Below are 25,025 nucleotides of genomic sequence, written 5' to 3'. Positions count from 1 at the left end.
GAAACGGGGATGGGAATACCCGGCTGCCCACTAGCTGCACGTGATCCCCGCATGGAGTGTCCGTTTTCTATGGAAGAACTAAACGCTGCGCTGGCTTTGTGCAGGCGTTCTTCAGCGCCGGGACCTGACGGCATAACCTACCGTGCTCTTTGTCACCTAGGGCCTCAAGCTCGGAAGGTACTATTGCTGCTATACAACGACTCCTGGCAGACTGGTATGGTTCCACAGGAATGGAAATCAAGTCGTCTGATTCCACTCCTCAAAACTGGCAAGTCGCCTTTGGACATTACCTCGTACCGCCCGATTGCGCTAGCTAGTTGTGTGGGAAAGGTAATGGAAAGGATGATCCTGACGCGACTAGAATGGTACTTAGAATACTACGATATCTACCCAGATGCCATGGCCGGGTTTAGACGCGGTCGCTCGTCAATAGACAATGTGGTTGACTTGGTGACATACGTCCAACACCAGGAGGCCTGCAAACGATTATCTGCTGCTTTGTTTCTCGACGTTAAAGGGGCTTACGACAATGTCACCCACGAAGCCATCCTAAGCGCGTTAGAAGCGGTAGGACTTGGTGGCAAGATCTATATGTGGGTGCACAGCTACTTGCAAAAGCGATCATTTCACGTGCAGACAGAGAATGGACCGACACCCGATTATTATGGCAGCCGTGGTGTCCCTCAAGGAGGAGTGCTAAGCCCGACCTTGTTCAACCTGACGCTGATTAAACTAGTCGACAACCAGCCAAGCAGCGTACGACTTTCCATTTATGCTGACGACATCTGTATATGGTCGTCAGCTGTGACGCGGCTTCAACTTCGCGCTCAACTTCAGAAGGCAGCTACAGTGACATCTCGCTACCTGCGTAATCAAGGACTCGAAATCGCAAGTGAAAAGTGTGCAGTCGTGGCATTCACCAGAAAGCCAATGTCCGCTTACGGCATATCAGTTAACGGCCAATGTGTGTCATCCAGCAGGAGTCACAGTTTCTTGGGAGTCATAATCGACAGAGACCTGTCTTGGACTCCTCACGTAAACTATGTGAAAAAGCGGCTGAACGCTATCTGTCACCTGTTCAGGTTCCTCGCAGGAAAAACTTGGAGCGTATCCATACACTCTATGTTGCAGCTGTACCGGGTATTATTTATCGGGTTCCTGCGATACAGCCTACCTGCAATAGCCAATACCTGCAAAACTAACCTTCGTACGATACAAGGCATTCAAGCTCAGGCTCTTAGGATATGCCTTGGTTTACCACGCTGCACTTCAACGGCTGAAACCATTGCAATTGCTCAGGACTACTCGATCACGACGCACATCACCGTTGAGACCATGCGCACTTACCTCAGGCAATATGTCAGGAATCCTTCCCACCACCTGGCAAGCCTCGCTGCGAAAAGGCCCCGTACGACATTTAGCGCAACTGTCTACGCCCATCGCGCATCGTTCACATCAGGGTATGCGCCCGCGGAGAAGCCGGTGTTTCCTCCGTGGCGCATGTACCTTCCACAAGTACGCCTAACAATTCCAGGGCTGCAGAAGAAATCAGCGTTATCCACCCCAGCACTAAAACAATTCAGCCTACTTTTCTTGCACGAAACCTACAGTAACCACGTACACATCTACACCGATGGGTCGACCACGGCATCCAGTTCCGGCGGTGCGGTGGTGATACCAGCACGAGAAATAACCCTACGACTCAAAATATCCCATGTAACTACATCTACGGCGGCAGAACTTACGGCTCTGCGTTGTGCCCTAGAGTACATCGATTCGGAGAAACCGAGCAGATGGGCTGTTTTCTCCGACTCGAAACCGGCGTTACAGTGCCTGCGGTCACCTCTCCGACGCGGATGCCATGAACAGCTTACGTACGAAACTCTCAAGATTCATCACCGCGTCAAAGAAAAAGGCCACGAGGTTGACTTTCAGTGGCTACCTGGTCATTGCGGGATCAGTGGCAATGTTTCCGCAGACAATGCTGCTCGCACATCCCATCAAGAAGAGACAACCGTTCCGATTCCTCTTTCCAGGACAGACGCTGCGAGGCAGCTTCGTCACCTGGCACGTAGTCTCTGTTTGGCGGAATGGAACATGCCAAGTATACGACGTACGAGATTCCACCAAATAAACCCTACGCTGGAACTCCGACCTCCATCCGGACTTCGTCGACGTGAAGCTTCACTTCTTTGTCGGCTTTGGTTGGGAGTCGCCTTCACGAAGGCATACACAACATTAATTGGAATCACCGACAGTGCGGCATGCGAGGTCTGCAGTACTGAGGAAGACATTGATCATCTGCTATGCCGCTGCCCTCGATTTGCCTCCGAAAGACGAATTCTTTCTAATGCGATGCGACGATTGGACGATCGGCCGCTCTCCGTGCAGATGCTTCTGGAGCACCGTCCCCATCGCTCGTCGGCCCACAAGGCAGTTAAAGCACTTTTGTGCTTTTTAAGGACTACGGGCCTGTGTGAACGCTTGTGAGCGCTTGTGACTATTTTTACAGTGCCACCGCCACATACGCGTCAGTGCATTTATTGATCATTTCCTTTTTTTTTTCGCTCCCCCCTCTCTCTCTGTCTCTCCCATCTTTCTACTCCCCTTCCCTTTCCCCCGGCGTAGGGTAGCCAACCGGACTGCTGTCTGGTTAACCTCCCTGCCTTCTCCTTTTCGTATTCCTTCCGTCCGATAGACCCCGTATTTAGTACAAATCTCTGTGAGCATTGTGCATTGTTGACGTCGGGGTATGCGCCTGTGGGCAAGTCGGTGTTTTCTTCGTGGTGCTTTAACCTTCAACAATACGCCTAACAATTGTAGGACTGCAGAAGAAAGGAGAGAGATTTGCCTGCCCCTGCACTAAAACAAGTGAGCCCAGTCTTCTTCTACGAAGCCTACAGTAACTCCGCCCACATCTACACGGATGGCTCGACTACGGCGTCCAGTTCTGGCTATGCGGTGGTCATACCAGCACGAGGAATAACACAGAGGCACAAGGTTTCATGTGCATGTCACTACGTCTACGGTAGCAGTACTTAATTCTCTGTGCAGTGCCCTAGAGTACATCGATTCTGAGAGGCCGCGTAAATAGGTTGTATTTTCCGACTCGAAGTCGGTGCGCTGTAGTGCATGCAGTCAGTTCTCCGACGCGGGTGCCACGAACAGCTTACGTACGAAATTGCGAAGTTTCATCACCACGTCAAAGATAAAAGCCCCGAAGTTGACTTTTCAGTGGCTACCTGGCCATTTCAGTATCAGTGGCAATGATTCCGCAGACAACGCGGCTCGCACATCGCATAATTATGAGCACACCATTCCGATTCCTCTTTCAAGGACAGACGCTGCAAGGCAGCTTCGTCATCTGGCACGCAGTTTGTCTGGTGTAGTGAAACACGCGAAGCATAAGACGTTCCAGACTCCACCAAATAAATCCTACACTGAACTCTGACCTCTATCCGCACTTCGTCGACGTGGAGCCTGGCTTCCTTGTCGGCTTTGGTTTGGGGTTGACTTCACGAAGGCGTACACGACATTACCTGGCGTGACCGAATGTGCGGCGTGCGAGGTCTGCGGCTCCGAACTAGACATCGACCATTTTCTATGCCACTGCCCTCGATATGGTTCTGAAAGACGAACACTTTCTGACGCGTTGCGACGATTGCACTATCGTCCGCTCTTCGTGCACATGCTGCTCAAGCACCGCACCCATCGCTCGTCGGCACACGAGGCAGTTAAAGCATTTTCGTGCCTTTTAAGGGGACTACGGGGCTGTGTGAACGTCTTTGGCTATTGTATAGCGCAACCGGCACGTACGCGTCAGCGCATTCAATGCTCATTTCCTTCTTTCCTTACCTCTTCGCTCTCCTATTTTTCTGATCCCCTTTCCCTTTACCCCAGCGTTGGGCAGCCAACCGGACATGTTTCTAGTTGACATTACTGCTTTCTGCCTTTCGTTTTGTTCCTCCTTGCTTAACATATCGAGACCCAGTCATACAGTGTTTGAGCATGACTTGAGGACTGCACAAAGAATACAAGCGAAGATTTATAGGAGAGCAGAATACGGCTTCATTTGCCACAAAGAAACAAAATTGCGTTGGACAGACGGGCAGGGGAAGCTACAGGAAGGCGCTCTGTGTCAGCGCTGTTTAGTGTTCCAGTATCCCGGGAGGCGATAGCACTTCGTACAACTTTTCCGAACACAGACAACCGCTGGTCTGGGTCTGGATAATGTATTTTATGTACTATCCCAGTGCTATTCCTTTCGCGGTTGGTCTGTTGTATACGAGCGGCGCTAGTTTCACACATGCTACATGCAGGATGGGCCGGTCCGAAACAGTGAAGGATAAGAAAGAAACGCATTCGAGCAAAGATAATTCATACATTATACCAATCCTGAACTCTCGGTGGAACACTTTTCGGATAATTTCACGCTTGTGTCACATCTGGCGTGACCAAAGTGACAGGTGTTCTGAGTGTTGGTTTGCCAGAGTCCACTGAAAGCGACGTACACGAAAGTGATCCATCAAGAATACCGGTTGCGGTCACAAGGTCCTGTTGTAGCATGCGCTCACTTTTTAAAGAACGTAGCTGTAGATAGCTGTTCGTTTATGACTGTCGGATCATAAATTGTTCATGAATAAATATGAGCGCCGCCTGCACTAAATGAAGCTTGCGCCAAGCTGTACAATAACTGGAAAGACTTATTTTATTCCTGTATACTTAGGAAATAATAAGCACAATAGCAAAACGACAAGCGCCAAGGTGCGCTACGCACTGTCACGAACACACTTTAAATAGGTAGTGGTATGATATTTTTCCATTAAGTGAATGTGCGGGATCTTCAAACCCGCTATAGAAAGAATGCTAGCAGTTGCGGAGAACGTTAACTAATTTAGGATAATAGGTTTTCTAGAACCAGTTTCGGTTTCATTTCCCAGAGGTTATTCGCTGTGTTCAGACGCTACGACGATAAAGCTGGTCAAGCGGGAGCATGGTGTTACGGCGTTTTGACGCTTACTCGAGAACCGTTGAAGACGACCGAGTGAATGTCTAAACGTCGCACTGCTCCCACGTGACCAGCTTCTGCGTCATGGCGTCAGTATATCCTTAAGCTGGCTGTACAAAAGCTGCATTAAATTATTTAGGCAGCTCTGAGACTTGTCATTATTTTTGCCTCGGTTTTAAGATCCCAGGCCTTCATTTAACGCAACGGAATCAAGAGTACGGAATATTGTGTCAGCACTCCTTCATACTCCGCGAATTCCAAATGATGATTATTTTCAAAGCACTTACCGGAGGAAAGCGTTTGGACTTGCACTGAAGCTGCTTTGCCAACCTTGTATTGTCTGTGCGGCCTCCCGGTCTCAGTATAGAAAGGCCTCAATATCACAGTATACTCTGTCCATGGCTTCAGCCATTGGAGATGGTGCGAAAGCAGTTGCCCAGGTATAGTGTTCTGAAATGAGTGCGGTTCCGATTTTCCCGTCAGGAAGTAGCCGGCCAGCAGCAGTGAATCCTCGGAGTCATCCGCTGTCGTCATCGCCCAGGAGAGTTGAACAGACGTGCTTGTGACGTTACGTACCACCAGCGAGGCTTCCCACTCCAGGTAAGGCGATGGAGCTAAAATAAGTTCGTAGTCGTAAGGTCAGATATAAGGTAAGCATGGAGCGCAAATATGCGTTAATCTCGTTACCTACTCTATTAAGAAGAGGAGGGCCGTTTATTTAGTTTCGAGAAATGGCACTGTAAGATTGACGTGTGCATATGGCATGACACGCTTACCGCAGATATCCGGGCTTTCGTCATTGCTGATGTCATCCGGCTCTGAGCAGTCTAATATGCCGTCGCAGACTGACGTTGCCCGAAGAAAGGTGCCATTACACATGAAATCCTTCTCTTCGTATCTGTGGCCTGGAAAAGTAAAGGATGAGAAGAATAGCAGATATTTTTTAAATAAGTCAACGAAAAACTCGTGGGAAGTGAATGTTTTGAAGCACTCGTTGCACACCCACCTCTACTCGTAATTATAATTCTCATTTACGTTTCAAACTACTTTGATTGCGATAGCAGTTACATGGACATTGTCGGCGGATTTTTGCCGTCGCCGTTGGTGTCATCGTCATGCTCGCATATGTTTTATATTTATAAAACACACAAAGCAAAATAGTTCTGAAGAAATTTATTCCGAAGCGCGCGACCGGGGAATCGATCCCGGGACCACTCGCTCTGCGGCGCGAAGCGTTGAAGCACTCGGACACAAACGCACGCATACTTCAATCTCCTAACGGCCAGCTATTTGTATACACAATTTACTGTTGGTGGTGCGCACATTTCGGAGGTGCTTACTAACGCAGTGATTAGGAACCTTAACGCTAAAATTAGAGAAGTGATCGCAAGGCAATTTAATGAAAGCTATCCGCTTAAGGGAGAAATCCCCGAAGGATGGAAAACTGCACAAATTATTGCATTCCCGAAACCCGGGAAGAAGCCATCCCTGCGAGCGCTCAGACCGATTTCACTTAAGTCTTGCATGGGAAAGCTGTTTAAAAGGGTCCTACACACTATGCTTCAAAATTTCATTGAAGATAAGGGCTTGTTCTTTGCCACCATGTCGGGCTTCCACAACGGCCTCTCGAAACAAGACACTTTCCTCCTGAATGATACAGGAAGAGGTACTCAAAGGCATACCTAAAGGAGGGATGGAGGGTATCTATCGTTAGCTCTTGACTTCAAGGGCGCCTTTGACAACATATCACATCATGCTGTACTTTCCGTGGTGAATGTAATCGGCTGCGGAGAAAGGGTATTTAAATACATAAAGGCGTTCCTCATTGGGAGGACGGCTACGATAGGATTATCGCAAGTCAAATTCGATCCGTGTCAAATGCCGAACAAAGATACGCCCCAAGGAGCGATCCTCTCTCCTCTGCTTCCCAACATCGCCACGCATAAACTTGAGTAAGGCCTGGACGATGCCCGCAGCTGGGTTATACCCTCTACGCAGGCGATATTACCTTATGGGCCACGCGCGGGTCCCTCACGAACAAAGAACAGACCCTACAAGAGGCGGCCACTGCAATCGAAAACTTCGCCAGAGCCAGTGGTCTGGGCTGCGCCCTCGAAAAATCGGCAGTGATTGGCGTCCAAGGGAAACGATATAAATGTACTGAGAACATAGATATTCGAATCGAAGATAAGAAAATGAAAGGGGTTACCGTTGCTCGGATCCTGGGGTTCTCGGTTGAAAGCAATTACAGGGCCCGCCACACAATCGGGAACGAAACGAGTGGCAAGGACGATTCAATGAATCACCTCCGATAAAAATGGAATGAAAGAAAGCGACACTGTGCATTTAGTACAGGCGCTCGTAGTAAGTAAACTAACATACAGCCTCCCTTTTCAGACACTTAACAAGAGTGACGAGGTGCTGGTCGATTCTATTATCAGAGGGGCCTAAAGGGTGGCCCTGGGATTACCAGTAGGAACCCCAACAGATAAGCTCCTTGGGCTTGGTGTATACAACGCATTCTACAATCTTAAGGCGGCAACTTTATTTTCACACAGAAACGAACTTAGCCAGACGAGATCGGGGAGGGAGATCCTGGTGCGGGCGGGTATTCCACCACACCCCCAAAATTTGGACGAAGAGATGGTGGATACTCCCGGTCCCGTCCGAGGCAGGATCTCAGTCGCTCCTGCCCTCAGAAATATGCACAGTGACCGAAACAAAAAAAAAAAATTAGCGCAGCTTCGCAATGGTGGTGCCAAGCCTGAAGAAACAGCGGAGCTGGGCAGCCTTCCTTAGCCTACCAGCCAAGCCTAGCCTAGACATTTGCACTTAAGCCTAGATATAGCCACATGAGCATAAAGAGGAGCAGTAAGCCTAGGAAAGCCAATTTCAGCCTCTCTCTCTCTCTATTTCTTTCTATCTATCTGTTTAGCTCTCTTCCTTTTTCTGTCTCTTTCTCTTTCTGTCTGTGTTTTTCTCGTTCTCTCGCCCATAGCAACGTAATCTTATGGCTACGCAATCTTATGGCTCCCATAAATGCCTGTTCTGCTACTGTGCTGGATAGCCGAGTCGTTACAACGCTCACCTTCGTACCCTGGGTGCCCGGGTTCAAATCCCGCGAAGCCAAGGAATTTTATTCCTTTGTATTTATTTCTTCTACTCCTCCTATCTGCTTCTGATCACCTCTTCTCCTGTCCTTCCTCCTCTCCACTATGCCGATCAGAGTTTGCGTTTAACGCTCTCCTCCGTCCTACTTCCCGACTCCTTGCCTCAGCACTCCTCGTTTTACTAGTCTTTACTCTCTCCCATTCCATGCTCCAACCTCCTTACCCACCGCGCTCTATCAGTCTCCTTCGCTGCGCTTTCTCTCTCCACTGTATTCGGCTTTGCCTCGCACCTCCTTTACTCGGTAGTGGGGCTTGCGCAATTCCTGTGGCGCATATTCGCCCGAGTGTTTGTGGACGCCACCGGACTTACCTCGAGCTTAAACAGCTAAGCTATTGAAGGAGAAGAGAGGGTGAAACGGCTAGGTAAGCTGGTCAGAAACAACAGCAATATCATTTATGTTGACGCCACCAAGTACAACCAGAAGCGTGCGCTAGTCACCGTCATAGGCAGTGACAAGACCAGCATAATCTTTAGCGCCAACATACTCACGTCCTCGATTGTCAAGGCAGAATGACTCGCCATTTCCTTAGCGATCAAGGACTGAGAACGGGAGGGGGAGTCATACAACATCGTAATCTCAGACTGTCAGGAGGCATGCCACCTATTTATGAACGGCCGTCTCCCTTTTAAGGTTAGCAACATTCTGGGAAACTCAAGCATATTCACAGACTGGTCTGCTGGCCAGAACACGGAGGCCTTGAGGGAAATGAAAGGGCTGAAGCTGTAGCTCGAGAGCTCACGAACCGAGCGGAGCAACCACCGCCTCCCATTCGCAACAACTATCCACGTCACAAGAAAGCCGTCGCGAGGAGGAGGATAACGATCCGGCACGCATGGCACCAAATCTTTGGTAGGGGAAGACACAACAGATCTGCAAGGGATACAAACGGGCTATCCAATTTTTTTAAGATTCAGCAAAATTTTCCGAACGATGTATGAGCATGCCTGTCCGTGGTGTAGCGACCAACCCCGGTCTTAGTACCACATCTCATAGGGATGCCAAAACAGACCGCCAAGTTTAAATGCCTACTTAGCTAAGTATAATCTAACTAACACACTGGAGCAGTGGTAGGCAAAACTGGCCAACTCGTTCCCGGAAGTGCAGAAGGCTCTTCTGAACCTCGTCCGGCTGGCGGCAGAAGCCAGTGGAGCCCTGGACTTGGGGCTCTATTCATCAAAATGTTATCTCATTTCCCGTCTTTCCCCAATTCAGCAACGTTATTCTTCGTCTTCAGCGTGGCAGAGGCTTGTTCACTATCACCCGCAAGATGATGCAAAGGTCCAAAGGGCACACTTTAAAGGACGTCGCCCCGCACGTCTTTCGTTGCGCCGCATGGATATAAAAGCCGAAGGGCGTCCATACTTTGACTTGCAGGGCGTAGTCGCCTGTGCGCGCGCTCTTATATCTAGAGGGGGGCTCAACAGATCGCTCATATTTGTGCTCTCATCGCGAAGTTTGCGTTGAAGCCGTGAAAAGCACGAAGGTCACTTCGCTCGCTGCAGCGGCCGCGTTTGCTGCTAGCCTTTATAAGTGCGTAGCACTTAAAAAAGCTAGCAGTGAGCTGCAATGAGCTGCTAGCCTGCTAGCCTGCTGCAGTGAGCTGCTAGCCTACTAGAGGCTAACAGTGAGCTGCAGTAAGCTGCTAGCCTTTCTAAGTGCGTAGCACTTGAGGGGCCCGGCTTGTCGTCCATCCGTAGATTTCATGTGGCGTTATTACGCTCAAAATCAAGTGCTCATCATCATCAGCCTGACTACGCCCACTGGAGGGCAAAGGGATCTGCCATGTTCCGCCTGTCAACCCGGTCCGCTGCTTGCTGCTGCCATGTTATCATAGGTCGGCAAAAAAATTGGAGCTCACTCAGACTCACCCAAGAAATATATTTTGCTTTGAGGGCTCACTCGGACTCATACTCACCAAAATTTTCCTCAACCGGAATCACTCGGACTCAGACCAGTATCTTTTTCTGAACCGGACTCACTCGAACTGAATCTCACCAACATGATACTCAACCGGACTCACTCAGACTAACGGCTTGACCTGAGCCTGAGTGAGCCTGAGTGAGTCGACTCATGAGTCCGTTAGCGTCATATTAGCTTTTCGGATCATGTTGTCAATGCTCTTTAACGCCAATATCTCACATAATCGGTGCTCTACGATACGCCTTTTGATCTTTTACTTTCAAATACGAGTTATCAGTGGTTTCAATCCAGTCAGGACATTTTCATGAAATGCGCGACTCACACGAGATAACTTTATCAAGAACTTCCCATGAAAGAGTTTGTGGGGAAGGCCATCGCAGTGTGTTGAGATATATGTGAATAGACTTGAATATAAACGCAAGCCGATAGAAGGCTGATAGTAATGCTGAAGATGAGCAGATAGGACCATACGTCGGCAACAAAAGGTGGATCTCGCTCAGTCTCACTCAACAAATATATTTTGGGCTTAGGGCTCACTCGGACCCACACTCACGCATATTTTTCTCAACCGGAGTCACTCGGACTCACGCTCACTAAACTTTTCCTCAAGCGGATTCACTCTGGTTCAAACTCACCGAAACATTATTCACCCGGACTCACTCAGACTAAGACTCAGGGCTCGATCTGAGTCTGAGTGAGTCGACTCATGAGCGAGTTTGCCGACCTATGCATGTTATACCTACAAACTTCTTAATCTCATCTGCCCACCAAACTTTCTGTCTTCAATAACGTCAGTCTGGGTCAGTTGGTACATACGCTGAGGCAAAAAGCAGTCAGAAATACGCCGGACAAGGGGAAGAAGTGACACACACAACGACTGGACTAGCAACTGTGCTTTATTAGCTTACAGCAACTCCCAGAAGAACCACGGCGCATGTGCTGATCACGTAAAACCATGAAGCCAAAAACGAAAACACGAAAAAAGCAAAAGCAAAAATTGGCCTAAATGAAGGCCAAGAATCTACCGCCAGAGTGACAGCAACTCGCATTCCTTCTGTAGTAATGAAATGGACGTAGTGCTGACACAATCGTCACGGTGCATGTTGATATGATATGCTTCAAGGATTTCGCGCTCCTCCTTGCCCCCACCTCGACCCAAAATCTTAACATTGGAAAACAGCGGCACACAACCACAGATCCGGCAGTGGCCGGATCTGTGGATGTGTGCCGGTTGTGTGCCGCTGTGGTTGTGTGCCGCTGTGGCGGGGAAGATTAGCCCCGTCTGACGTGTTCAACGAATTGTGGTGCTCGCGCAGTCGTTCATTCAAACATCGGCCAGTTTGGCCGATGTATAATTTTTCACATGTTAGCTGGATCGCATACACATGTTTCGCGCAGGTAGTGTACTTCGTTTTATGCCGAATAGAACACACCGCAGTGCTAGTGTTTCCGCGAGCAACACGTGCACACAGCGCAGAAAGTTTGCAAGGCGCCGAAAACACATCTACGCCCTCTCACAAAGCGACGTTTTAGGGGCGAAGCTCCTTAAGGCGGCACCCGTTCGTCCCTCGTAGTCGTCGTCGTCGTAGTAGTAGGAGTAGTAGTAGTCGTAGTCCGTAATAAGTCTTACGCTTTGACCTCCAAGGTGGTGCCGGTGGGAGATTTTAAATGCGAAGCATTTCTTAGCGAACCTCTGGCACTTTGAGCGTTTCTATCTACGTATCTATCTATCTATCTATCTATCTATCTATCTATCTATCTAGCCGCCTACGTCTAGGTGCTCTCATGACGGCCTCCTTAACTTGGTGTAGACCAAAATTTGCATGGGAGGGTAAGAGGATTTGACGAATATGATTGCCGGGTCGTGACATGAATAACTTTAAAATCTTGTCGCGTACGTCGTGAAACCCTTTTCACCAGACACGTGTGGCACATACCCGTTTAGTACGGGTATGCGCCACAGGTGATTGACAGTTTATATCTACCCAGGAACGGCGAGAACAGACATTGGTAACTTAAATGCTAGAGCGTTAAGCAAAACCAACATCGGCAGCGTTGACTCAACCAATGGAAAGAATGAAAATTAGGATCCCAGCAGGAATCGAACCCAAGCATTCTGCGTGGCAAGCAGGTATTCTACCACTGAGCCACGCCAGGTCTATAAACTGGTTTGGAAGAACAGCCTACACAGGCGTAATATCGGTGCAACGTCAATTGTGGTTGTGGTACTGGCTATCTAATTTTACAAGAAAGCAATAAACACTACATGATACTGCTACGATGTGTACTCCTACGATACAGGCGTCATATGAGATTAGCGTCTGTAGTTTCAGTGTTGGCTCCGCTTTTATAGCAGTCTAATAAATATTCGTTTGTATTCCTATGATTCAGCAAGCTATATTGAATCATTGCTCGACCCCGGAGGAATACATTAACGAAAGTTACATATGATATCCACATCACCGCACCTTAAAGTGCACTTCGTCCACCAGATAGACGCAGTGTCCTCTTCATTTCTTACGAGGCTTGGCGATGGCCTCATGCTGACCGAGGATGATGCCAGATTGATTGACAGCCGCTTTGTAGACTAGGCTACGTAGGCCACATGCGTCCAGGTAGTCTACGAATACGACAAACACCATCCACTGATGTTGGTCTATGTATCACTATCCAGGCCTACCAGCCTCGACGGCCTATACCTCACCAACGCGAAGGGTGGCTTCAGGTTCCGACATGTCGCCGGCTCTGTCGACAGACAATTTGTCGACGAAATGACCGAGGCATCCACGAATTCCAACAGCTCTACTATACGACATACTTCACTACACATGGACCCCTCGTCACCACGATCACAACAGGGTCCTATAAGAAGACATGACCAGCTGCTGGTGCTCACTGATCACGGTGATGATGCCCTTCTTCAATAACTGTGAAGAACTTCTTGCACACATGCACTGGGTTCGTGAAACGTGCATGCGTTCTCGGGACACGTATAAGCACTACATATCAGCTTACCGCTTCTGGTGGTAATATCCACGTTGCCATTGGCAGCGTTACCCAACCGTAAACAACTGGTTATATAACACATATGCGGCTCTTCAACCTATATATGTGGACGTATAAAATTTATACAAATCTATAGCGTCATTTTGTAACGTGTTGCTCAGTAAAAAAAGTTACGCCACAGTCACGTACCCGCCGCATGCTTCGCATAACATCGACTCCCACGGTACGTGGGATCTGCCGAATTTTTTCCTGTGCGTTGTTGAACAATAAAAAATTCGCAGCGTGCGCGTTAACTAAAAGCTGAATTCTTCTGTCTCTCATTCCCCATTAGCAGCCATTGGCATGTTCCAGTAGGAAACGTTAGTAGAAGTAGAAGTGTAAGTGTTAGCTAAAAGCCGACTTCTTCTGTCTCTCATTCCCATTAGCAGCCATTGTTTACCTCCAAGGTAGTGCCTGGTGAGATTTCTCCTGTGCGTGATTAAACAATAAAAATTTTGTTCAAAACGCCGTTGATTGATGAAATAAACCAACGAAAGACGCCAGATGTTTTGTAAAAGCAAAACGAAAGAACGCCAGATGTTTCTAAAGCAAAACGAAAAGACGCCAGCTGCTTAACGAAAGACGCCAGATTTTTCGAAAGCAATGGTTTTCTAAACAATGAAAATTCACAGCGTACATGTAAAATTAAAGTGAGCTGCAAGTCGTCATAACTCATCTAACCTTTAGTATAAACGCGCCCGATCTCACGTCGGTGATGATGTACTGGGCAGAATTCACGGAAGATTCACGGTTTACCGATGAACCTCCGCAGCTTCGCCCACTCATCATCATTCACTCCGTGGATATGCTGTGATTTTTTCACATTGTGGGATACCTTATGTATGTAAGGCATCACTACAACACTCTTCCGCTGGGAATCAATTGCCTTTTAACCTTTTGCAGCAGAGTTTTTGCTACAGCTGTCAAGACCTGCTTGAGAAAACCCGCCGCTTCCAAGCGCTCAACCTGACAGTCAAAACTCGACTTAACGCAGTGGCGGCAGCTCTTCTGCAGTGCATTACGGAAACAGTTACTTGCAATCCCTCTTTTAACAATTTTTGAGTGAGCAGACGAGTAGCGTAACAAGGATCTTTTGCTTCTGGGAGAAAAGCACCATAACAAATGTCCGTCATCTCTAAAAGTAAGCAAACGATCCCAAGACCTAATGGTATTGTCAACCGGAAGTTCACCAGTAAAGGATAGGGCGTTAGAGCAAACTCGGAAGTTACTCAGAACTTGTTCAGCCGCCAATGTGACGGTGTCATTAGATGATAGCTTTAAAATGATCAAGAAATCATCAACATATTTAAAGATATGACAGACACGTGAATCATGAAAAGAGCCCTGAAGCAGGTTGTCAAACTTGGCTAAAAATATCTGGCAAAGAATCGGTGCTACGGTGCCTCGCGCGTTTGCCTTCTCTTGGAATCGAGTCAGTTACTTTTAATGACCAGCGGTTATCTTGCCGACGGGGTACATGCACTGCCCATGTCCATTTCTTCTTCTTGATTTCAACTACGATGTCCTTAACACTTGTCTGTTCCCTGACCCACTATGCTCTCTTCTTGTCCCTTAAGGTTACACCTATCATTTTCCTTTCCATTGCTCGCTGCGTGGTCTTCAGTTTAAGTAGAAGCCTCTTTGTACGCCTCTAGGTTTCTCCTCCGTAGGTAAGTACCGTTAAGATGCCGCTGTTATATACCTTCCTCTTGAGCGATAGTGGTAAACTACCCTTCATAATTTGAGAATGCTTGCGGAATGTGCCCTATCCCATCCCATCCTTATTCTTCTAGTTACTTCAGTCTCATGGTTTGGCTCCGCGTTAACTGCGTGTCTTAAAGGGGCCCTGCAACACTTTTCGAGCATGCTCAAAAAGCGCTGCCGATCGGTAGTAGAGGCTCCCGAGAACACGCGAGCCAAATATTATAGCGATGCGCACGGCCTGGAATTTACAATAAATTCTCAAAGTCAGCTGAAAATCGCTCCCTCTTCTCTCGACAAATGATGTATTAGTCGGCAAAATATGACGCGATTGTCGGCAGTTCCACCATTGGCTGATGTTATAATCACGATAACACCCTCATTATTACTTTCGTTGTTAATTTTGAGTTCAATAAGTAGATAATATGTATGTTTATATTATGTTATCGCGTTAAAAACACCGAACAAAAATTAATATTAGCACTTCCGGTCTCACCGACAGCTCGTCTGCTCGTAGTTGCGTGGTTCCGTTTTCTTCGCCATGCGCAGTGCCGAAAACGTGAATATTTCTGTGCTTTTGGCCATCGCCGGTTGCCGTTGAGAGTGGCAGCCGTTCGAGTGTTGCCTCATCAGCTGAGAACTGCATCGTCGGCACGTTCTGACGACCGACCGAGGCAGGGGCGCAGCGTGTCTCCGATAACAATGCTGGCGTCCGGTAATGGCGGCGCTTCGGGGTCGTCTGCCAGTGCCGTCTTACGAGGCGGTGTATCGGAGTATGGGCCGAAACCGATCTCAGCTGTCATTCGTTCCAAACGAGCGCGCAGGTTTGCTTCCATGGTTGGCAGAGCGATGAAAACACTACGGCGTTCGAGGTGCACACCCAACATTACCAAACCGACGCGCAGTTTTCAAGCACTCGCGATACACAGTGCAATCGACTCCGCTCGACGAGAACGACGCAAGCCGACCGGAAGTGGCGGCACAGACCACGTGGTTGCGCCCAGACGTCAGAGAGAAAAAAAATGAAGAAAAAAACTCCGCCGGCGCTTTTGGGCGGAGCCTCGCTCCTCTGCGCTCCCTCCGTCGACTCGCTGCCTAGCTTTCCGCGCGCTCGCGGCGTTGAGTTGAGGGAGAAAGCTGCGGAACGTGATCTCTATAATTTGGTAACACCACTTAGACTTGACGGATTCAAAAAATTTTTGCGGCATATGACTCGTGAAGAGTCATACGTCAATAATGAGACTATTCCAATATAACTAAGAAAGGTGTTGCAGGGCCCCTTTAAGTAGACGTATTTCTTTAGAGATTCCAGTACCTCGCTACCTATCGCAAAGCGCTGTTCTCTTACGAGACTGTTGCAGATTACTTTAGTTTTCTGTATATTAATTTTCAGACCTACCCTTCTGCTTTCCTTGTCTAATTCAGTAATCATGAGTTGCAATTCGTCCCCTGAGTTAATCCTTAATGCAATGTCATCAGCGAATCGCAGGTTACTAAGGTACTCTCCGTTAACTCGTATCCGTAACTCTTCCCAATCTAGGGCCTTGAAAACCTCCTGCAAGCACGCGGTGAATAGCATTGGGGAGATCGTGTCTTCCTGCCTTACGCCGTTCTTTATTGGAATTTTGTCGCTTTCTTTATGGAGGACTATGGCGGCTGTGGAGCCGCATGTAGATTTCTTCCAGCATGTTTATATACGTTTCATTGACCCCTGATTCCGCAGTGTCTGCATTACTGATGATATCTCGACCGTATGAAATGGTTTCTCGTAATCTATGAAGGCTATATATAGGGGTTGGTTATACTCCGTGTATTTCTCTATCACCTGATTGATAGTGTGAATGTGGTCTGTTGTCGAGTAGCCTGTGCCAAATCCTGCTTGGTCCTTTGGTTGATTGAATTCTAATGTTGTCTTAATTCTATTAGCTACAAACAGCTTGTAGACAACGGACAGTAAGCTGATCGGCCTGTAATTTTTCAAGTCCTCGACGTCCCCTTTCTTTTGGATTAAGATGATGTTAACATTCTTCCAAGATTCTGGTACCCTCATCGTTAAGAGACATTTCACATACGGGGTGCTCAGTTTTGCTAACACATTCTGTTCACCGTCTTTCAACAGATCTGATGTTACCTGATCCTCAACAGCGGCTTTGCCTCTTTGCATTCTCTCTATGACTTTCTTTACTTCCCATGTCGTTATTGGTAGGATGTCCCCTTCCTCTGGGCTACTGCTACATCTTATATTATCTTACGAAACAAGGCTAGCAATGCGTAAAACCAGGTTAAAAAAGAAATTAACAAGGTCCAAAGTTATATAGTTGACAGAAATAACCGAGAAACACCCAGAAATAACGAACGCGCCATCTGAAGGGGGAAACAGCCTGACGGAATATATTAATATCTGGGGTATTACGTGGCAAAACCACGATATGATTATGACGCACGCTGCAGTGGAGGGCTTCGGAAATTTTGACCATCCGATGTTCTTTAAAGCGCACTAACATCGCACAGTACACCGGCGTCTAGCATTTCGCCTACATTGAAATGCGACCGCCGTGGCAGGATCGAACCCGCGACTTTTGGCTTAGCAGCCGAGCACCGTAACCGCTGTACCACCGAGGCGGACAACCTGACGGAACTCGCTGCAGACGGCACCTATCTCAACTGCCGTAACAAGCAGGAAGTCGATACAGCGGAGCAAAAAGTAGTGCGCATGTCGCACACCGAGTTTGCGAATCTCCCTAGCATGATTCTACTCCCACCGGGGGAAACCTTCGTGCTTATCTCAAGCATTGACGGTCGTGTTTGTACATGTGTCTTTCGTGCTGGTTAACTTCGCAAATGTCGCACCAACTTGCCCAGACAAAAGCATTCCTACGTCATCGACGGTTTGGTAAAAGGAGCAATGGAAACTCTACGAACGGGAATCGCTGGGTCGCCCGTGCTACGCAATTCCTCATGTTTCACAGTAGTGGAGCTGTGTTCAGCGCTGGATTTAGAACTAAACCAATCGCTGCACTTTTTTTTTCGTATAACAGTCCAATTCGTTGCTATTGCACTCATTGCTTCGCCCTTGCGGCGAAACTGTGATTTTTTTCGCACACTTACAATTACATTAACGCATCAAAGAACGGCGGGGTCGTTCTTTGAAAATTGGGGGACGCTTGAGCTTCGCCTTGAAGATTAGAACGTGATAACGTAATCGGGCCTCGTGCGAATCGCCGTCTCAACTGCTATCCTGGCTTCGGTTCTCGGTGCATGCCCCAACCGTGCCGCAAGGAAACGAATGTCTGTACACGTAACATTGGCCGTTTCAAACTATCCTAGAACGCCTACTGCAAGTACAGTGAGCAGTGCCCACTACGCCATAATTCTTTCTTTTTCGGATCAGCGAAGGGCCCACTACGCGTCCACAAGACAACACACGAACCTACGTAGCTGTTTATGCTTTGTAGGTTTGTTTATGCTTTCGCTGATGATGATGGTTAAATATGTCTGAGCGCTTCCTAATGCGTGGGCCTCTAAAACAACAACTCGTTGCGTAATTCACATGTTTTGACGCCTGGCGCGATTCTACGCTTCTGCCACGCAATATTGCATGAGTTAAGAAGACTCCTCCCACTACATGACATTCATATAGTGTTTTTTTTCCGAAGCAGTTTCAAGCAATGTCGTGGCTCTGTGGTACAACACCTGTTTTCCACGCAGGCAGCCTGGTTTTTTATTATTTATTTTATTTGCATCTTTCTCGATTTTTTCAGTCACGGACAACGCTGATTTTTTCGCTCACAACGAACGACGCCGACGCCGACACCGACACCGACACCAACGCCGACACCGGAATTTCTGCAAAACGAGCTCTTCAAGGCTATCGTGTTAAAATAATATTTGGGACAGAATTCAGTTACTGCTAGTTAACAAAGTGCGCAACAGCACGCTTATGAATTATATATCATATGCAGAACTTCAAAAAAGACAGAAGTTCTGAGGAATATGGAGGCTTAAAATGTTTAGAAATTGTTGAACGAATGTATGTCACTGGAACGAACGTTTGGACAAAATGACTTGCCTTTGTCAGGGCAGCAACGCCTTGCTCACCTCTTTGCCCCAACCTCGCTAGGAAAGGAATTTTTAGGCGCAACACGGGACCAGAGAAAAGACATACACAAGCGCACACTCAAAACTCAAATGTTTTCGAAATGTTCAGTAGATGTTATGCATTGCGAGCTGGTATTTATGCATTTCAAATGTTCAATAGGGGTTGTACAAATAATGAAGAAGTTCAGGGGAAGATTGAAGCTTGAAGAGATGAACATTCCTTAGAGGGACACTAAAGGCAAATGTTAAATCGACGTTGAATGTTGAAATAGCGTCCCAGAAACCTCGTAGTGCTTGTTTCGTGCGAAGAAATTGCTTATCTTGAATGAAAATCATGTTTCAGTGGTTCGCACAGCGTTAGCGCACTTCAAATCGCGCGCCTGAAAAGGCCTCCTGACGTAGCATTTGCCTTGCCCAACGTTGCCCGCCTTTACTGCCCGGTAGCCGACGTTGTGGTTTGTGCTCTGAAGGGTTCATTGCACAACATCACACGGACACGGCATTTTGTCGAAGTTTCCGTTAGAGCGACTTTCATGAGCGTGAAAGGCACACGCAGCAGTACGAGATAACGAAACTACCACTGAGACGCGACCGCGTGAGCGGAGCGCAGCCCTGCGAAAACGGAACTTTTGCACAAACCGCGCCGTTCTTCACTGTTACGTGAAGTTCTTTTTTGTAATGAATGAAACAGAAACGCACAAGCAGCATTTCATTACGTCTTGTAATGTACGGGACGTTATTTTTTTATCATAAGTAGCTTGAATACTAGTGATTTATGCTCGGGACTATTGACGTCATCGGGCTCGTTCCAAAACGTCTCACTGATGGCGCATATAGTGACCTTAATTTCTCGATCACTAGAGCACTGCTATTGATAATATTGACGTTTCAGACGTTCTCGAATATTGACTTTTCTCTCTGATAATTTTTCATATGGCTTTAGCCTGGCGGCTTGGCAATTAGCAGAGGCTATGCACATACAAAAATTTGGAGACCAATGCATCAGCGTTCCGTTATTGTCTCTTTTTGAAAATGAGTTAGCTTTTGTAGTTTATATGATGTGATGAAGCTTGGTGTATATCTATGTAAGCTCTTTTGTTGCGGTATTGTGCGCATGCTTGAGGGTTTGAGAACCTAACAGTCGGAATAATAATATTCATTTACGAGTGCGCGCTTGTGTGTGTCTGTTCTCTGGTCCTTGTTCCTGTTTCGCGCCTAAAAATTCCTTCCCTTTCTATTATCCAACTTGCCCGACAGTAGACGTTACTATGCTGGAAAAGAGTAAGAGTAAACTTGTGCAAAATCAAACAAATGGAATAGATAAAATGAAGGGATAGGGGTGTAGAGGTGGAAAGGTGGGGGTCGCAAAGGGAGGCTCGGAGTTGCACAGGAGGGAGGGTACACTCTATTCTCGGAATCTGGCAGAGTCGGTGGGGCGGGTACCACGTATGGGCGCTGGCCAGGAGTCCGTGGTACCTGACGGAGTAGCATAGTAAGAGAGGAAGAAACGGGGGCGAGGGGTTGATACGCGATTCCAAAGTTACGTCGCCACGCGTCATGGCCCCGGCCATACCCCCTTCTTTTTATTGCCATAGCAATTATATGGACACTCCCGGCGGGATTTTGCCGTCGACGTCGCCGCGTATACACGTATATATATATATATATATATATTATATATATATATATATATATATATATATATATATATATATATATATATATATATATATATATATATATATATATATATACACCTTCGAATTACGCTCCCAATGCTCTACCAATTGAGCTACGACGGAAGGCGTTTCCCCGTCCTCTTCGCTGGGTATTTCTCTATGTGTAATCCCTGGGAGTGTCAGTCAGCGCCGTTCGTAGAAAAGGCGGTGAGTGTGGAACACTCGCGTGATTTTTCGTCCACTTTAATTCATTTCAATTTACGTAATTATTGCTACACTACACTTAAAGACAACAATTAATGGCCCCAATGTTTTCTCTGGCCTAATTGTCTGTTGGATTCATTTGGTTCCGTCTAACAGAGAAACGATCGAGAATGGAAATGCCATTTTTAACGGTTTCCTACACTGTAACGACGAACGCGGCAATAAGAGCAACACATTTTATAGAAGTGTTGCAGACGACACTAATTCAGCGCTGGATACTAGTAGTGCTAACTAACCCAAGCGCGAGACATTGCAAAAGTCCCTTTCTTCTCCTCACAATGACGACAAAAGTGGAAAGGCATTAAAGTGGATGAAAAATCAACTTGCCACAGGTAGGGACCGAACCTACAATCTTCGAATAACGCGTCCGATGCTCTACCAATTCAGCTACACTGACGGTCGCTTTCCCATTCACTTTATTGGGTATTTATCTTTGTGTAATCCTGGAAGTGTTAGCCAGGGCTGCTCGCAGCCGTGTTGGCGAGTGTGGAACAGGCCACAGCCCCGGCGCTGAGTGACGGCGCGCTAGTAACGATAACGTCATCGTGATGCCGACTGGCGGCGACGCCAGGCAGCGGCTTCACTTCGATTGTCTGTGTTCGTTCGTCTCAAATCCATCGTCGTCGCCGCGCCGCTTCGAATGGTTTGTCGTGCGGTTGTCAGCGTGTGATGATTCGGAGCGATGATCTCAATAGCATTGCGTGCCATTGGAGTTTCAACTACCCCAAGAAGGAATGTCCTTGTCGCTGAGAGCTCCAACAGTAGTTTATAAAAGCTTCCAGGTAGAACTGCGCAAGCAGTTTACGTCTCTCCACGCGTGTCCGCAATGCATTGAACGTTGGCCTTACACGCAGAGAATGTGCTCTTCTTTAGGGCTTGATAGCGACATCGGTGAGACGCGCTAGCACTGACGCCTGGCTGGGGACGAGACGCGCAGGGCGTCGACAGCGTGTGCGTGTGTGTGGTACAGAAGGCGAGCCCGGCGTAATGGAAGAATCGGCAGACGCGAATGAAATGCTGAGCAGTGGGGACGTATTTCACCTATCATAAATCGTTGAATAAATCGCTTGTTGTCAGCCACCGGACAGCTCATTTTTGTGGGCAGAATAGGAGCGCATGTCCTGTCCAGAACGTTTCTTCTTGTTCTGTGTTCTTAGCAGCCAGCATGGCCCAAGCGTGCGTCTCCAGGTTCCTCCTCGTCGCTGCTCGATCTGGCGTCTAGCAGACGAAAGGTCAGCTGAAACTTGCGACTCCGTTTTGTGTGGCCACGCGATCAGATGGGGCCCTATCAGGGCGCGATCGCGGGTGGTGACCGCGCGGGAACGCTGCCAGCGCAGCAAGGTTGCGGGCTTTGCACCCGTTTTGAACCGCGCTTGTTACTGGTCATACTAATCAATATTACATATATTTATTCATCTCCCCGTGGCATTAACAGTGGTTAATCTTTACTAGGGGGTCGATAACTACACGTGGAAGCAAAAAATACGACATGCGTAAAGTTGATGTCACTACTCCTTTAATAAACCCTAGCATACTACCTAAGGCATCACTCTGCTGAACGAAACAAAAGAAGGGGGATGCCATGCATTGTATCTTAGTACTTGTATAGACGATTTTACGTAAGACAATATGGGCGCCGCAACCTTGTGCTGTTAAACGAACGTTTTCTTATTTTTGAATAGTGCGACATGAATGACTAAAGTCATTGAACGTCGGATGCACCAACACAATCGTTTCTATGCGCATGCATCTACAGTAGCACTGTTAATTTTAGTGGTTAAAGATACAAAACGGCAAGGTTAACAGCCCAATATGGCGGCACCGAAATGTATCCGCAAAATAGTCTATAAAACCAACACTTGTTGCACGACTAGCTAGCGTTGATGCCTAGTGTTGGCTAACTGTTGATTAGCACTCAATAATGTTGGCTAACTCTCCGTAAGTAATGAGTAATGTTGGCTTGTGCTGACTACCACCGGCTAATGCAGATGAAGCAATGTTGATCTAGCTCGTGTTGGCTAAATGCTGGCTAATCTTGGCTCAATGTCGGCCAGTGCATAATAACTTTGGCTGGAAGTGGCAAATGCTGGCTGACACTGGCTGATGCTACCTATCTGTCGGTTGGCGTTGCCTAGTACTTGCACGGACAGCTCCAATATTAGCAGAGCATGGAGAGCTCCAGCATTAGCGAGAAAAAAAAATTCAGCTTTGGACAAAACGCATGTCAAGGTCTTCGTGAATTGCGTCATCGGCGTAGTTTACTAAATAGCACTTAGCTGTGGAAAGGTCGGTGCAGGCCAAACTGGACCCTGCATAAGTGATAGAGCGAGAAACCATCTGCCGAATATAAAGAAGAAAAAGAGTAATTTAGCAAAGCATTGTAATTCGTGCGCTTGCGCGACCACAGCTTGACGAGATTAAGGTTATACGTAGAAGTTGCAGTACGAATGCACGTCTATTAGTGAAAGATTCTTCACTGTGAAATAAGGCAAGTGAGTGCATTACCGACCTTTCTATCAGACTGAATAATAGAGAGGTTTTCTCGACATGCATGTGTAGTTACTGATTTCTGTCTTGTCTTTGAACCTATGCTCTGTGCGTCATATTAACACGAAAGTGTTCTATGCCGGGATCCACCAGGACGTCACTGGCGTATTTCCGTCACAGATATGACGCTGACAAAATGGACGCTAACGGATGAGAAAGAAAAGTCACAGTTTCCCCGCAAGGGCGAAGCAATGAATGCGATAGCAAGAAACTAATGCTATACGAAGTGAGGCTCGCCAATGGATACTCTCAGTTTGAACAGCGCTCCTGTTGGAAAGGCGGCCGAAGCAGCGAAGGAAACTAGCGTGCTTCAAGTGTCGAGCTGTGACACTTGATAGTTCGCGCTCATCTTCTGTTTGTTCGTTTACGGCGTCCCTTGAGCTCGAGTGACTTTCGTACGCTCCGTAACATGAGCGCGGTCATCATGGTGAAAGCTCGAAACATCCCTCTCACCCTCACCACGAGAAAACCGCGCGAGCAGACAGCGGAAGGACAAGGTTCTCCCTGCGCAAATATAAGAAGAAGCGAGCGAGCTCGCCGACGACTTTTAAATCCGCCCGTCGCGCTCCTCGCGCCATCTCTCTGGTAATGAAGAAACGCTTATAAGCGCCTGCCGTCTCTGAGTCCTGCCAGCGGTAAAGGGTGTGTATATAACGCTCGCCGTTAGCTACCTGAAGGAACTGCGCTTTCTGGCGTAGTGGTTCGCGTCACGCGCTGCGGAACGAGAGGTCACGGACAAAGAAGTATTTGAGGAGGAGAATCTCAAGGCCGCGGCAGCGCGCGAGGGCGGCGCGATAGCGTCACGGCGGAATGCGGTTTACGCCGAAGCACGACAGCTGACGCTTTCGGCCTGTTGCCATTTTTTACACGCTCTTCTATGGACGCGACGCATAAAAATCGTGATAGCGCCTCGTACAATGCAAAATTTCTAAGATTTCTGTTGGTAACATCAATCGGTAGATACGACAGATATTTTAGCTGCAGTTACTAATCGATACTGCCAGAACAGCGCCTCCTCTATTTTTCTGTGCCTGGGCGAAGGAGCGGAGAGCAATGGGAAGCGGCCGTCGGTGTTAGTGCGCCTTTTAGCCGCCACGCGCCGCCACCGAAGTAGAGCTGCGGTCGCACCGTCGCTCACAGAAACGCAGGTTCGCAGCTGTTACATTGTTGAGTTTTCCGCTGTATTCGCGCTGCTTGAAGTGTAATGAAAACGTTTGTAAACAGAAATGGTGAAGCACTTGTTGCTCTTGGCAACAAGAATTTTTTTGAAGGCATGTGTCTTTTGCGGCTGTTGCTGATAGAGCCGCTCGCGCGTCGTCTGCTGAGCAGACATGAGCGCGGGCAAGTGATGCGCGGAAAATTGTTTTTTCACCACTATGTTCGCTTGTCTGCAAGTCGGTTTTTCAGTGTCTGAGAGTCGAGTTTTGAAAGCAGTGTTTGCCAGTAGCTGATACTGAAAGCTTCGGCGCTTCAAGAGCCACGATGCATGCTAACGTCTACTGGTATAGCAGACTACACGCAAGCTTTGAGTGCATACGCTAACTAGCACGAAATGTCGCTAGACTGCTTCCAAGAAGGTCCGTGATCTCAC

At 47.8% G+C, this 25,025-nt stretch overlaps 1 protein-coding gene across 1 annotated transcript in view; it reads right to left on the bottom strand.

Annotated features, from left to right (window-relative positions):
* The window catches only part of LOC119392307 (uncharacterized), a 120,165-nt gene that overhangs the window by 86,508 nt on the left and 8,632 nt on the right, over positions 1-25,025 (bottom strand). The window contains exons 2-3 of the mRNA XM_037659677.2: positions 5,785-5,913; positions 5,296-5,622 (exon numbers count right to left, since the gene is read on the bottom strand). Of these exons, the coding sequence (XP_037515605.2) occupies positions 5,296-5,622; positions 5,785-5,913 (456 nt within the window). The remainder of the gene's footprint in view (positions 1-5,295; positions 5,623-5,784; positions 5,914-25,025) is intronic.

This window comes from Rhipicephalus sanguineus, chromosome 1 (assembly GCF_013339695.2).
Source record: "Rhipicephalus sanguineus isolate Rsan-2018 chromosome 1, BIME_Rsan_1.4, whole genome shotgun sequence".
NCBI lineage: Eukaryota > Metazoa > Arthropoda > Arachnida > Ixodida > Ixodidae > Rhipicephalus > Rhipicephalus sanguineus.
This window is presented reverse-complemented; position numbering and strand designations above follow the sequence as displayed.